Source organism: Amblyomma mixtum, chromosome 6 (assembly GCF_055824585.1).
Source record: "Amblyomma mixtum isolate Tamu chromosome 6, ASM5582458v1, whole genome shotgun sequence".
NCBI lineage: Eukaryota > Metazoa > Arthropoda > Arachnida > Ixodida > Ixodidae > Amblyomma > Amblyomma mixtum.
Genome location: NC_143017.1, coordinates 93,083,026 through 93,099,247, shown reverse-complemented (window position 1 = coordinate 93,099,247; position 16,222 = coordinate 93,083,026). Strand labels below are relative to the sequence as shown.

General features: G+C 44.2%; 1 protein-coding gene across 1 annotated transcript in view; it reads left to right on the top strand.

Annotated features, from left to right (window-relative positions):
• The window catches only part of LOC149339708 (kinesin-like protein KIF28), a 34,081-nt gene extending 17,859 nt beyond the window's left edge, over positions 1-16,222 (top strand). Inside the window, exons 13-24 of the mRNA XM_089550976.1 lie at positions 226-357; positions 817-971; positions 1,185-1,333; positions 2,273-2,407; positions 2,510-2,593; positions 2,677-2,739; positions 4,260-4,406; positions 5,595-5,720; positions 6,152-6,325; positions 11,203-11,283; positions 13,875-14,004; positions 15,198-16,222. Of these exons, the coding sequence (XP_089407102.1) occupies positions 226-357; positions 817-971; positions 1,185-1,333; positions 2,273-2,407; positions 2,510-2,593; positions 2,677-2,739; positions 4,260-4,406; positions 5,595-5,720; positions 6,152-6,325; positions 11,203-11,283; positions 13,875-14,004; positions 15,198-15,250 (1,429 nt within the window). The 3' untranslated portion in view covers positions 15,251-16,222. The remainder of the gene's footprint in view (positions 1-225; positions 358-816; positions 972-1,184; positions 1,334-2,272; positions 2,408-2,509; positions 2,594-2,676; positions 2,740-4,259; positions 4,407-5,594; positions 5,721-6,151; positions 6,326-11,202; positions 11,284-13,874; positions 14,005-15,197) is intronic.

The following is a 16,222-nucleotide window of genomic DNA, read 5'->3' as shown; positions in this document are numbered from 1 at the left end:
CAGTGCAAAAACACAATTTCAATCATTCATGACGCAGTACGGACAGTTATTAGGAACTCATGAAAGAATCTTGTTTCTATTTCGTGGCTTACGCACAGTCTCAGGCATTTTGACGCCTGTGTCAAGAAGCTAGGCTTCATGTTCTCCCTAATTTCTTTCTGTTTCTGGCCTCGTAAGTCTCGTGACTTTCTTTCTGTGTCCTTGCGTCGAACACTGCATTTCCAGAATTCAAGACAAGCACGCTGTCATCCAAAGGACGGACACGGAGGTCACCATTCAGAAAGGGTGTCCCGAGGCGAAAATTCTCGTCAACGGCTCGCCCGTAACGTCTCCAGTGACGCTCAGGCACAACGACAGGTCGGTCACTTTGTCTTCCTACCGAAAAGCAACAATCTCGTGACTGTCCACCTGTTTATAAAAAGTTTACGCGAACTAACGCTGCAGTAAAAAGAAAACTTGCCGAGTTAGATTTCGGTACTGTTTCTTGTGGTTATCGTTTTTCGATTAAAGACCGCGTACTTGTCGGCGAAGTGTTGTAACTGTACTCATAAATGGCATTGCCTGAAGCGTGAACACTAGCTTTAACGAGTCTCTCACATCTGTTGGTTTGATTCAGCGGTGCTCACCATCTGATTAGAGCGTTTGATGCGAACAGTGAGCCTCAGTGAATAAGAGGGGGACTTTGTCCTTTCAAATTGTCCATAATATTCACTCATTGGACTTGGTTTAAAGTGCTTTCGAACTTAAATTGTTTAGGTGAGTTTGTTAGACTTTTGGTGTGACTGGGCTCTTTTAATTTCCCTCTTCCTGAGGCAGGATAGTATTCGGCCAAACTCAGCTGTTCCTCTTCGTTAACCCGAGGCAGCACGACAGGCATGACATTTCCAAGTACCCAGAGGTGACGTACGAAATGGCTCAGGAAGAAATCGCCCTCAGAGCTGGAATTAAGTTGCACGATGACGATTCAATCGGTGAGTATGAAAGATTACATTGCAACCCTTTCATTAGAAAAACACGCCTGAAATTCGCTCAGCACCTCAAACTTCAAATGTTGCACGCACGCACGCACGCACACACGCGCGCACACAATTCGCTTCTGCCCCCGCCTTATGATGAAGTTCCTGAAGCACCGGTTAGAGACATCCTTTTTTAAGAAATGGTATCTTTTGTCCCCGATACTACAGAAACTGCACTGCTGAATAGAGACATGATAGAAGTCCTGCCAAAAATTGATGAAGCCAATGCAATCAGCGAAGAGCTGGATAGAGGTGTCCGATTTGAGATCTTGCTCGTCTCGCCGCAGCTGCTTGGAAAGCAGCTAGGCCGCACAGAGGTAGGTGCAGGTTAATTTTTTGGTGAATATATATTCCACACAGATCTCTCCAGCCATGGCAAATATTCATTATATAGAAAAACTGTTGGTATATTTCTTATTAATATTGCTATGAATGATTCCATGCATTTAAAAATTTTAACCACATGCTTGACAGCTCTCACTGTCAATGGTACTTTAGCGATTGTGTGTTTTATATTCCTTGTTATCAATATTGATAAGAATGATTTCATTTTTTTTAAAGGTTTTAACATGATCATGCTTCACAACTCTTAGTGTCAATGGTACTTTAGTGGTGTTTTTTGTGTTTGAGTGAGTGAGTGAGTGAGTGAGTGAGTGAGTGAGTGAGTGAGTGAGTGAGTGAGTGAGTGAGTGAGTGAGTGAGTGAGTGAGTGAGTGAATGAGTGAGTGAGTGAGTGAGTGAGTGAGTGAGTGAGTGAGTGAGTGAGTGAGTGAGTGAGTGAGTGAGTGAGTGAGTGAGTGAGTGAGTGAGTGAGTGAGTGAGTGAGTGAGTGAGTGAGTGAGTGAGTGAGTGAGTGAGTGAGTGAGTGAGTGAGTGAGTGAGTGAGTGAGTGAGTGAGTGAGTGAGTGAGTGAGTGAGTGAGTGAGTGAGTGAGTGAGTGAGTGAGTGAGTGAGTGAGTGAGTGAGTGAGTGAGTGAGTGAGTGAGTGAGTGAGTGAGTGAGTGAGTGAGTGAGTGAGTGAGTGAGACACTTGTTGACAACAAAAACTTCTCTTGGTGTTGCTCTGGTGATGATGAACACAGCTGTCTGCATCAGTAGGTTAATATGCCGCCATATTGAAAGAGCTGGGAGGACGGATTATTTACTAGGCCCTTTAAGAAAGTTGCGTAATGCCAGCACTTCCTATTCAATGATAATCGTTAATGCTCTTCTTTTTTCTCGAGGCCTTAAAATGACCTTTTTTCATATCCTCCAAGGTATACGTAAAGGCTAGAAACCTGAAAACTGAGCAAGAATTCGACTGGACAAAAGAGAAATTTCTGAGCCGTGCGTTTGCCATGAAAGAAATGTACAGCAAATATGAGAACGGCGAAGAGTGGGAAGTCGACGAAGTAAGTGTCATTCAGCAGTGTCCGCACCATAAATTGCAGCGCAAGTGCCTTACCTGCCAAAGGTGTTACCTTTGAACGTCACTTTTGAACCTAACCTTTCAGGAACGAGACCCTTTCCTTGAAGATCCGAACGCTGAAGTGAGGATAGGCACAGTTCAAGTGTACCTACAACCGCTCGCCTACATGGTAATGAGATGCACGCGAACCATTCGCTCCCAATTCTTGTAAAACCTTTGTACTAAGAACTTTCTGACGCTCCTGTTTCGCAGGTGGATTTGAAAGAACAACTTGAAATTATCAACTTCAAGGGGGAAGAAGTTGGAATTCTGAACGTAAGACAAGCCTCCACTCATCCCGTGTTGATCTCGATTGATTTCCTCTCAGAGATGTTTCTTCATTTCATAGTTATGCGAAAGCTTTATATATGCCTCATCAGCCAAGAAACCCGGTGTTGTTGGTGTTGACCAGCGGCAGTGGTTCCAAAAATCCCAGATGACGTCACCGTGGTATCAAAGAAAGATTAAATTCCTCCCAAAGGCACAGAGAACAGAACTCATAACTTTCTGATTGCGAGGCGAACACACAACCCACAGGCCACAAAACCGCATTGCTTCTTGGCGAACAAAGGTTAACCTAGTAAAAGCGTTGCCTTACGACTGTATGCTGTTGAGTAGATTCATCTTTAGAAGGGATAGAAAAAAGCGAAAATAAATAAAGAAATAAAAATTGAAATTAAATACGCATTTAAAAACACTGCTTTCGCGTTCAAAACACGTACGTAGTCTTAAGTGCCCTCTACAATCTTGTGTTTGCGTCGTAGAACTTATCAAGAAAGATAGTATGGTTATCAGTAAAAAGCACTCAATCAAATGAAAACACTCAAAATTTCCGAATATTTTTACGGGCTGGATACAAAACAGGTGCGACACATCACGCTCGACAACCGGGCTCCGGACTTTCCAACACTTACGCGAACACAAGAGGCAAAGCATATGCACGCTGTAGCTTTTCGCTCACAGTAGACCAGTAAAGACATATCCGAGGGCATTCACTGAGAATTCATCAGAAACTATGAAGTTATTTATTGCTTCTAAAAAGACACCGACGAGCACCAACATGAAATAAGAACGAAGAGTTCTGAAACTGCCGGAGTTGTATAGGGAATGCTTGAGGAAAGCTCTAAACATGGGCTAAAAATGCAATAAAAATAGCGTATGCGTCTTGTTGGATGCATAGAGTATGCTAAGTGTATGCATCAACCAAAATATAAAAATTCGGGGGGGGGGGGGCACTTAAGCAACACTTGTTATTGGTCTAGCCGGTGCATAGTTGTACGTACAAACGTTAGCGCAAAATACGAGACATTCACAAGAAAGAGTATGATGCCTTAGAGTATGACGCGACAGTTTTAACGGTTATTTGCTATTTCTCTCTTAGTCTTTCTTACTAATTATATACACTCATAAGCGTACATTATTAAGCATACTAGACCATGTGATGCAGCATAAGACACATAAGGTCTTCCTTTAACTAAGTTGAAAGTCACAAACCTCTGGACCAATCCCGAATTAGTGTGACAACGCCAACCGTGTTACCTCCAACTTTCGCTCTAACACTGTCACGTTAAAAATTCAGGTTCGCTGGGTTGGACGACTCATTTTTCGTGACTCGGTTTATCTCTGTAGCAGTTGTTTACCGCCCATATCTTATTTCTTATAGAGAAGACCATGCCCAGACTCTCAGCACCCATTAAAACTACACCAATGTTTCAAGTCGGCTTAACATGGCAAATAGTGTTTGGAAATTTTAATGCCTACTTTTTCAGGCTTATAGCACCTGTTTGTCATTGCAGGTTGAGATGGTACCTTGCTCAGAGTCAGGACGAGAATACACGGAGGAAGATAACGTCTACTTGGACAGCCCTGGAGAGCTTGTTGGGCGGGATCTCAACTTCGTTGTCCGCATCCTGCACTGTCGAGCGTTACCGAAAAGGTTCTCGGTAAGTGTAGAGTTCTTACTACGAAGCTTCGCTGAAGTAGATCCCTGCCTATAGATCTATAGTCTGTAACTACCCTCAAGTCGTGAGAAAGGTAAGGACGGCTATCCTTTCAAAACACCTGATACCGCACTGTTGTCTGAAACTATTTCCTCTTTTTTTCTCGCTGGGTTTAGGCTCTACATGTTTTCCTATATCTGCCAGAAAGGTATAAGTGAATTTAGTCATCCGACGTACCCCATCAAGAAAAAGCTGAACATGAACGGGAGAACACAGATAGGAACGGTTGACTGTGAATATCTTGCGAGGGAGAAGTTGACAGCCTGCTAGTTCTCACGAAAAGAGCTGATCGCACGTGAGGAGCACATGAACCATTAGATGACCTTTGTTGTTCAAAGTATACTAGTTTTGGGCCGGTTAGCATTATAATGTTTGTTTTTCTTTTAATTATCAATCCCATTTCCCTGCAGCCAACCGCAATTAAATGACTTTATGCATTTTTATTCGCAGCTATATTTTGACGATTCGCAGTATTAAACACATTTTGTCCAAATAAAAGCTAGTGCTGTTGGCACATTCTACCCGTTCTGTTGTATACTATAGCTAGGTGCTTAAAGGCAGAAATGTTCAGTAAGACAAAATGCATCATCAACATTTACAGTGACAGCTGTAAGCAGAACATTCGCATCATCATAGCTGTAAAATTGGTATTTGAGGAAAGGAAGCGGTGCAGTATCTGTCTCAACTCGGTGGACACCTGAATCACGCCTCAACCGAAATCATAAAGGAGGAAGTGAAAGAAATAAGAAAGGACTGACACATTTTTGACAGACTCACCACGAAACGGAGCATCATGAGTCTCCAACAGCATTAGAGCGCTGAAGTACGATGTCGAAACTAATACAAGGTAATTCCATTCCGGTATTGGAGTTATTATCATTATAAAGAAGCATATATTAAAGCACAACTAAGACGCAGTACTCTTAGCGCGCTTTCTCAATAAGTTATACCAAGCCGACTTATAAACAAGGTTTTCCTCAATACTGCCGTCAAGATACCGGGGCTACTATGCACACCACGAGAGTGTGTTTCAAAGCACTACCATACAAATATTGGTGCTTTAATTTACGCACACAAGATTGGCGGATGTTAGATCTAAAACATTTTTTTATGGTTCTCTTTTTTTTTCAGGATATACGCTGTAAATATCGTATGTTTAAAGATCAAGAAGACACTGTTACAGAAAGAGTCTCTGGGACCTCTGACCCCGACTTCAACCACACAAAAACGTTTTCCTACCGTCCCGCTACAGTTGAGGTAAGCACAGGAATTAAATTCAAGGACCTATTATTTTTAGAAAGATATAGCTATTCAGAAAAAAACGGTGATAACTGGTTCGAGGACGGCAGGCATCAAGCGTCTCCTAAGGGGATGCATTCTGCAGTTTTAACATGCGGGCTCCAATACTTCTGTAACAGAGCAGTAGCACTGTGCTCTTTAAGAGAAAAACTAGTGGTATGTTTTAGTGACCACTGAGCTTTGAAGTATTCTCTGTGTGCTCGTGCTAAAACGTCTCTGTTTTTAAGCTTAGAAATTCTTCAGAAACATCGAAAAGAGTCCTTAAATCTCGTGAAAAAGCTTTGCATTACTTTAAATTAGCGGCATTCATCAATCAGCAGATTTATAACGTTGTGCACTTTATAGGCAGAATTCCGTACTCTTTCTAGATCATGCTTTGTTGCTTGCAGCTGGTGGAGTACCTCTCCGACTCGTACGTCGCTATCTCAGTGTGGGGTGTCCAAGTGGCGCCAGTGTCAGCCACCGGTGTGCGACCCAAGGGAAGAGTGTTGAAGAAAAGCTTCCAAGAAGACCTCATCAACCAGACCAACGCGCTAATGACCGGTTTCCGCATCAATGGCAGGGTGAGCATACGTATCTCAATGAAGTTCTCCCCAAAGAGGCAATGTATACAGCAAACCTGGCTTCGTGCAGGGCATAATGCACCTTGACTTTGTAACTGTCCCGTATGCCACAGTTCTGAATGTCATTGCAGATTCCTGGTTTCTCGTCTGTACCGTGGTAAAGTTTATAAAAACGATAATATAAAACAGTATCGCAGCCATCGCAGTCACTTTTTCGTGCTCCAGAAGTCTGGAAGTGGTCATATTCCTTAATTTTTATGAAATGCCTTGCTTTTTGAAATCACTACAGACACATATCGAAAAAAATATCAGAAAGTGATACATAGATTACCTGATACTGCAGTGATCAGCGGCGAACAAGATGCGCTAGAGGGGGGGGGGGGCCTGGTGACTGGGTGCTTATATAGCTTACAGCGCTCGATTGCTGAGAACGAGGTCGCTGGATCAAATCCCTGCCGCGACGGCCGCATTTCGATGAAGGCGAAATGAGAAAGGCGTTATACGTGCTGAGCGATATCAGTGCACGCTATAGGACCGCAGGTGGTCGAAATTCATCAGAGTTGTCAAATACGGTGACTCTTCGTTTCTCCCCCCTTGTACCCGCTCCTTCATTCCTAGCGGCACGATGCACCTTTGGTGTCCTTTCTGAGCGAGCGGTTTTCCTTTCGTGACAAACAATTTATATCACCAATACTATTACCCTTCTCTCGTCTGCTACTGTACCCAGCAATTCTGGAAAAAAAGCATTTTCAGCGGGAAACCGTTTATGAACGCAGTTTTTTTTTTCTATTTGAATAAAGCAATTAATATACTCGCAGATCACCCGACAGCAGTCTTACATTTTTTTATTAACCTTTTTGCTATCGTCAAAAGAGTTCCCCATTAGTTTTCTACGGCAGTGTTAACTGTTCGATGCGATCGATGGAAACATTTTAAAAGATATTGCTACATAGGACAAGAATGGACCATTACATTCGATATTTACATAGAAGTATCTTACAATTTTCCAAATTCCAAGACTTTTGTCTGAAACAAGTCGGACATGAGTTCATTACAAAACAAAACTGAGCAGGGGAAAAGACACAGGAGAAAAGCAAACAGAACGAGCTCAGACTAACAACTGATTTATTGGAGCAAAATCCCTTTCTTTCATACGCAAAACGCATTCGCAACAAACACTCAGCGCACCACACCCAAAGAAATCATCTTATCAAACCAAGAAAGTGAAGCTCTGTCTTATACATGTGTATCGATGCCTCACTGACGCACTTATCCGGCCTAACTTACAATGTGCAAGGCTTCAATGATTTCGCGACCTTTTTTGTCCCTTGCAGGGCATACATGTATAATGTTTGCATGCGTTAAGGGTGGCATGCAATTTTCTTTTTTCTCGGCAATGCGAAGTTTGACTTCGCATTGTGAGCAGCACCTGCCAAGACACTGCTAGTCTTGTGAAAAGAAGAAAAAAGTAAAAGAAAATGCATGCCATTAAATGCATGCACATAGAAAATGCATGCACATAGTAATAGTTATGGGCCTGAGAAGTGTGTTAGTGAGGCATCGCTACACCTGTATAAGAAAGAGCTTCACTTTCTTGGTTTGATAACATGATTTCGTTGGGTGTTGTGCTTTGAGTGTTTGTCATGCATGCCTTTTGCTTTTGAAGAAAAAAGTTTTCGCTCCAATAAAGCAGTTGTTAGTCTTAGCTCGTCCTCTGTCTTGTCCCGTGCTCAATTTTATGTTTTGTAGTCATGTCATACCAACTAGCCCCTCATTGCTCACTCTTGGACATGAGTTATTACACCCTCTGCAAGAAGGCTGTATCGCTTTCGGTCGCCTTATACGCTCAGAAAAAAAAAAGCAGAGAAAACATTCATTTTGGAGTGCTTTCGTAAGCCCCGATACGTGGCATCTTATCCAGGACGAACATCATAATAGTATGTTTAGATGGTATACGTGATATTGTTAGGGTCAGCATTTATGTGCTTGCCTCATCGTGTTTCACCCGAGTTTATGACTAAATTAATATTTATAATGTTAAGATGGGAATGCAGTGCTGAAGAGGGCACCAAAGAAAACACTGTTTAGCTTGAGTTGTATTGATCTCCTCTTTGCAGAATTAGTTATGACGTAAGGTGCAGTTATATTTTCAGAGTTATAAGGATGAAGTGTTCGCCTCTCTTAACGAGTAATCAGCGCTTATACAGCTGTCAAATGTATATGAAAGGCGGCACTTTCAAAGACATCGAATTCCATATCATGAAAGGCGTATTGCTTTAGATTTATTGGTGTGCTATGTAATTGGTACAAATACGTTCAAGCTGCATATATTTATTACGGAATGTGCTTAGATGCGGTGGTCAAATTATTTTTTTTAGCTAATACTGGCAACCATGGCTGCAAGACTTTCCTTGAACCGAGCCCTCTAAAGGCGGGCGTTGGAACCGAGTCGACCATTAAGCGCTGCGAGGCAGTGATATCGAATCGACCTTTTGATGTGCTGTAAGCAAACCAAATAATGTTGCTGCTGTGTCAGTTAATCACAAACCATATGTATGGCCAATCTGCACGCGAGATATCACTGCTGGGCAACCTTAGGTTGGCCAAATAGGTCCCGTGACCTTACGATGTCATCACAACCTGCCATCGGAATGTCAGCGAACAGCCCGCCGTGGGGGTAGCAGTTCAAGTAAAGATTGGACGCGGGAGATTGCTCGGAAGGAGCAACCTGGGTCTCACAAGAACCACCGGCGAAAGCACCTGTCATCGCAGGGCAGTGGTGCATTACTTAACTTCTGCAACACGGCGCCAGGTGTAGTATGAGGACTCTCATCAATCTATGAGTGTAGAGAACCCTGAAAACCGAGGCTCGAATCGAAGCCTAAATCAAAGGGCAAACCAAAACGCTAGCGCATTTAAATCGCATTTGGATTAACTGCGCACCGTCGTTTCTTCAATAAATTTCTCGAGTAGGCAAGGTCTCGCAACTTTGCAAGTGACTAAATTTTGATTCGACCGAAACAAGGCTTTCTGAGCAAAACTTTTCATAATTACCCTAAGCATTTCAGTTTCTGGTCACAAAAATGCAGCAAGATCGCAGTTTAAAAAGCTGCAGCTGCTGAGTAGGTGACAAAGGAAGCACCCTGCAGGCCTTGCTCGCCTGTCTATATACATGCACACAGTTTCAATAGCTAGACCTATACACCATTGCCCCCCCCCCTCCTCCCCTCTCCACGAATGTTTGCTCCATCTCGTGGTACAATGTACGAGACTTTCGTTTAGGACCTGCTTCTCGGTATACGACCCAATCAGCCACAAGCAATCGAGTGTAGGAGTAAACATTTGCAGGGACGCCATGAATAGAAATAAGGAATGAAACAGACTCATCGCCGTTTATTGGACGCCCGACATGAGACATCGATTTGAATGCGGGGCGAATCCGAACAACTGCACTGCAAGAGCAAGCAACTTCGTCGCGCTTTTATCGCTGATAAGTTTTTCCTTACCCTTGGCATTGTTAGCAGCACCCATCCTTTCAGCAAGAGGGAGCATGCATCGTTTGCACAGTTTGATGAAAGTAGCTACTCTCCGTTGTTGGCGCTCTCACCAGGAACCTCACTGGAGGCCTCAATATGCAAGACATTTTTATCGGCTGTTTACTGGCATGGTCGCTTTTACGAAAAGAATTCCATTCAAGGCGGTGCTTCTCTACCAGTAGCGTACACAACGCCACTCGCGCTCCGTTTAATACAAGCTTCAAGGACAGTGAGGGGCGAGAGAAAAAAATAGAGTTCGTCTAGAATACATTCATCTATTTTTGTCTCATGGTGCGCTAGCACCATAGCGCGGCAGTGCTCACAGATTTTGCAAGATAGCTGAGACGCTGTAAGTATTAGAGAGGAAGAGCGTGCTGTAGAGTCGCCTTTGAAACAATTGGTTAAAATAAAGAAAGCGTCATGGTCAATATGCTGATGAAGTTCTTAAACGCACACATAATTTGAATGGTGACAGTGGTCAAATAACTATCGTATGAGGGAATCCAAAACACTTATCACTGCAGGGAAATTCTGTAATTATAGCACAAGGTTTCCAGGAATATCAGGCTGCGAACTGCAAGAAAGACGCGCATTTATGTGAGAATATATATCCTCCTATCGAATGTTGATGCATCTATCAGTAGGCGCCTGGTGGTTTGGAAACATTGGGCATGCTGAAGATTTTGTAAGCAATATTAGACGCCTTCAACTGAATCACACAGCTGGAACTTTTTTTTCGCACCAGAGCCTATAGCCACGTTTTACTGCTTTTGTCTCGCTAGCTTATCGCTTCAATATGCTCTACGTTTTGAACAGCTGTTAAGAGCCGGTCAGTTAGGGTGGTTTTTTTGCCAGTGAGCGGTAAAAGTGCACCTGATACATTGAGAATACCCACATTAGTTGATCGGTTGGGTTCTTTCGTCGTATGGGGTTTAACGTCCCAACGCGTCTAAAGCCTATGACAGGTGCTGTATTAGGGAACTCGCGATAATTTCGACTACCTTAGATGCTTTAATGTGCTCTGGCATCACACAGTTCATGAGCCTGCTCCCTCTCGCCACCGTCGAAATGAGAGCACCATGGCCGGAATCGAACCTGCGTCTTTCAGGCCAGCAGCCAAGCGCCATGACCATTCAGTCACTGCGGCGGCTGTTCATTTAGTGAACAATCCTTAAATGAACTAGACCAGTCATGTGCTGTTTTAATGCGGCTCCAGACTATAAGGCGTTACAACGACGCCAAGAAAGTGCCGCCATGCGCATCTGATATTTCGGAACTTTTCTTTGCCATGCACACAACCTAATCGTTGCATTTTGTTCGCTGTTTCTTTCTCCTTTACAGAACGTCGATCCAAACAAGCAAAGTATCATCGTCGAATTACTGCTCATGAAGAAGCAACAGGCTCGACAAAACCAGAAACTGGTATGTAGAACATGAATTCCAAGGAATGGCTTGTGCAAAGGCATAAGCTAACAGCGCACAAACACTTCAATCGAATGACAGCGCTTGTCCCGCACTACGATCAACTTAATGCTCTCCAGCACAGAGCTGAGTAAATGTTATGCTGGGAGAAGTTCGCACTGTAGCGGCCCTCGACTGCAACAACAGAGTTAGCAGACACCTCTTAAAGGAGGTTCAGCATATCCGATACATCTGCTCATACTTTACCATCTAAACTCTACAGATTACGGAGACAGAGAAAGGAAATGCATTATCCGTACTCCATGCAAATCACGGTCGCTGGAAAAATGTGCCACGCACTCGAGTGGGCATGGGGTGAAGAAACGCTATCGTATTTAGTGGCACGAATGAGTCTCTATAAGCAACCAGACAAAACCGCTACCATACCTCCAAAAGATGCCTGCACAAGTCACGCATAATATACAGCAAAAACTAATGAGAAAATCGAAAACTCGAAATCACAGCGTTACCGCCCCAGATAGTGATGCCCCCACCTGTGCGTCGCCACTATCAAATGAACACCCCATTACGTTCTCGCGCGCTTAACTGCGACACGCCGCAACTTCTTAAGCTGAGGAGGTTTATACGAGGCTGGTGCCTTGTGAGAGAACGTACCGTCTTTGTCAAAAGTAACCAGGCTGCATGGTTCGCTTCTAGCTTGTATAGTGGAGCCCTTGTGGCTTTCCTAAAGATCGAAAGGGGTTGGAAGGTAAGAAGACCCCCAGCCAGTCCTTATCTTTAACGACCATTTCAGCTTCAGGGAAGCTGTAAGGGCTCCACTGTAGGAGCTAGAAGAAAACCATGTAGCCTGGTTACTTTTGACAAAGACTGTACCTTAAATTTTCTGTTCTGGAAGCATTTTTCTTCCCATTTCCCGGCGAAGAAACGTATAGCGTTCATTACAGTTCAGCGGTAGCATGTTACGACTGTTTGTTACCGAATGCACCATTTTCAGAGCTTTGGCAAAAGTAACCAGGCTTTCCTTACCGCTTCTAACGCTGTCAGACTTATTTTCCGGAGGAGGATAGTCAGGGTGCAGGGTGATGTCGCGTAGGTTATTTTCGCGGCCGACGAAGAATGAAAAACGTAGCATCGCCGCGTCCGCTTCGCCCCCAGTGTTCAAGGTAGCCTGGTTACCATAATTACTCAAATGTAATGCTAGTTATTTTTTTTTGCCGAAAACAGAAGTGAAAAGTGTCCGTTCTCATTATAATCAAATATTCGCGTCAAAATTGAATGTTACGCGGAAACAAAAACATACTAAAACGTATTTACTAGCATATTGGTTGATGCGTCGTGCAGGTCGGACCCTAACTTAGGGAAAAGGAAAATAATTAGCTGTGGTTTAACAACTGTTGAACCTGGTTGCAGAGCGAAAGCTGTGGTGTGTCAGACAACTAGACGCGGCTTGGCGTCTGTAACCTTGGGTGCGTTCCGGACAACTTCGCTACTCGCTTAATTCGAACATCTGTAGTTTACACGCTCATAATCATATTATTCATGAACTCCTTAGTACATAACTCGAAGATACATTTCCAAGACGCGCGCCATCTGCTGGACCACTTTTGTACATTCCGTTTTGGGGTTTCTGTGGGTGCCGCATGATGGCGCTACGACTGACGCCATGCACGAATGAAATTCACCGGAATAGTTTGGTTCACAGGAGTCTAACGTCCCAAAGCGTCTCGGTCTATGAGGGGCACCGTAGTGAAGGTCTCTGGAAATTTCGACTACCTGGGGTTCTTCAACGTGCCCTGACATCTCACAGTACACGGGCCCCTACAACTTCGCCTCCATCGAAATTCGATGATGCCGCAAGGTCACGTGACCTAGGTGGCCCATCTGCCTCCTAGGCTGCTCTCTGGGGACCACCTGCCAGAGCCACGCCCGTGATTCTTCGCTCACAACGCCGACGTCACATTTTCTGAAGGGGCGTTTAAAGCTATCAGGTTAGAATCCTGATTAGTCAAAGATCTGGCTGTCCCTAGAGGCACCCATAGATGGCGCCAGATATACCAGCAGCACATCGGATCTTCGGCTTGGCGCATAGCGCCAAACGCAGTGGCCGCCGGCAGCTGTCTTCCTCCTCACCCTGATATAAACACGCAGCAGACAACGACTCAGGTTACAAGCGTCGCCTCTCAAGCTTTTATGCAACAGACCCATCGCTGTATTCCTAGTAACCACACCTATGTAGGCTGCACAGGAATCCAACCCATCACCCTTATGTTGCGAGTCAGACACGCTACCGCTAACCACGCATGCACGTTCGTAGGGCTAGCTTAAAGTGAAGTTTCATACTATATGTCGTGTGGTCTTTCACATAATGGTAGTGTTCGTGAAAGAGTGTCCATGTCTGCCTGAGCAAGAGGAACCGATGTCGCGTATAATCCTTAAAGGAGGAGCTTAAGTGTTCCTCAACTCCCCTCCCCCCGTTTCGCACCCGCAAAGTCGGCATTCCTGTTGTTTTCGGGTAAACGTGGTACTTTCTGTAAAAATGGTGTATGCTCCCGAGAGAAAGAAACTGGTTTCTCTTGGTTTTCATTCTGCAGGAAAACCTCAGGCGGCTGGTCGAATCAGCGGAATCACAGCAGCAGAAACGCGTGCCGGTTAGCGTTGTGAAAGACTTGCTTCTGGTGTCTTCTTCTCAAGCAGCTGAGGAGCTTCTGTCAAAGCTAGAAGGTGCGTGATGCCGTTCGCAGGACTCGTTTCATAGTGGATTAGTTCTTTTTGCTCTGAAGCACGCTCCTGTTTGATTAAGTAGAGTTTTGGAATATGTTAAGAGAACTTTTTTTTGTATTTGGCGAGTGCAATTACACGGGCAGGTTGCTTTAGCTTGATTCGTTTTTTCCTAGTATTTCAGGCGACGACTGCTACCACGTAAAATATTTCTAGATATTACATGTTCGTTTAGTTGGTTGGTTTATGGGGTTTAACGTCCCAAAGCGACTGAGGCTACGAGAGACGCCGTAGTGGAGGGCTCCGGAAATTTCGACCACCTGGGCTTCTTTAACGTGCACTGACATCGCACAGTACACGGGCCTCTAGAATTTCTCCTCCAAAGAAATTCAACCGCCGCGGCCGGGATCGAACCCGCGTCTTTCGGGTCAGCAGCCGAGCACCATAACCACTGAGCCACCGCGGCGGCAGATATTACGTCTTTGCTTGTCTATGCTGTGCTTCCCGCCGCGCTTTGTAATGCCAAGAATATTTAATCCTTTACTTTTTGCCGTGGTATGAAAGTTATTTCATTCTTTATTCGTGTAGTGTAACATGCACTGATAAATTATTCGTCATAGCCGCAAAATACATCTTTTACTTCTGAAAAAAAAAGAATCATTGCACGTGGAGTCTAGTACCCATATTACATGACAGAGCTGTTCAGCCTTTTGGGGGCCTGCATATGTCCACATCGCAGTATTATAGTGTAAAACTGGGGCCATATTTGGTTGCAGCTTAAGAAAGTTCACAGTCAAAACCATTATGATAGACAGTACCAGTGCGACGTCTCTTATTAGGTATGTCTGGTCGGCCATTACTGAAAACGTTTTTTTTTTCAGTCGTGCACAACAGCAGGCACTTCTAAAGCACCCTTTAAGGTGGATAAATAAGTATAATCATTAAACTAGCGAACAAAATTTCTATTTCCAGGAACTCTTATTACTACTCGTGGAGACCTTGCTTAGATTTGTAAACGTTATGCAAGTGCGCGCTTTCTTGCATCGTTGCGCTCAAGCTGTAACATTCGCAACCAAGGCAGTAAAGGCAAAATGGTGTCTCAGAATGCGAGCAATAAAATATAACATGTAATTAAATATCAAGATAATAATACCTGCAACATGCAAACTATTGCTAAGAGCAGGCTCTGTTCCCAGGTTTCGACGGCAGCGGACGTGCGAAAGGGTCGTCAACGTGCACACTGTCGTGACCTGCGTTGCCTGACGCCAGCTTCACTTTCAAGTCATCAACATGTAAATGTGCTCCGATGTGGACAGCAGAACTAAGACTTGTCCCGTGTGCAGCGGTTGAGTGGTGGTATCTTGAAAGCACCTTCCTGCCAAACAGGTCGTCCTCGCACGTGCTGTTCTCGCTTCAATTGCGTGTCATGCATGAAAACATGGACTGTCAAGAAGCGCAGCAGAACTTCACAGGGAGCTTGCAGTGTTCCATGTTTATATTATGTATATAATAACCATCTGCGCGTTCGTCACAAACCAGTTGAAACTTGTCGTCGGGGGCGTTGCGTTATGCAAACTACGTTAGGCCTTGTTCTAATTTTATTCATGAAGCGCTAGTGACTTATTTTATGCGGAAAACGCGAGCACGAATATTTGGTTAAGCCGAATTTATACTGAGTTCTCGCGTGTAAGGATCTTCGGCGCAGCCACTGGAAAGAGACGAGGAAAGAAATAACAGAGCAAGAAGTGCCACTTACAACAACTTGTTTTGAGAACCGCAGCGACAAATATGAGCGCGCATCAAATACAATTTTGAAAGTACTTGTTCCAAAAAGTGCAGCTGTAAGTGGACCTCTGTGATTTGTTATCTCTTCCCTTGTCTTGTCCCTGCTGCTGCTCCTAAGTACTTTTCCAAATACCTCACAAACTCCTCTACAACACAACCATAATCTATTCGTGAGTTCACAGTTTCGTGACTAATGTCAGCATTTGTTCGGACAGTGGCGTTTATTACCAAATATGCGGATTACATAACAAATACACAATTCAAAATGAAATATTTAGCGTTTCGAAGTACACAATTCTCCAGGATAACAGTAGAGTGGCTAACGTATTATCCGATATGACCTATCGAAATTTTGATGGTACCTCGCGTGGGGGTGAATCAGCTGGTCAGCGCTTCCCCAAACGGACGTCAGCGCAATCTACGACAGCAAACCGCC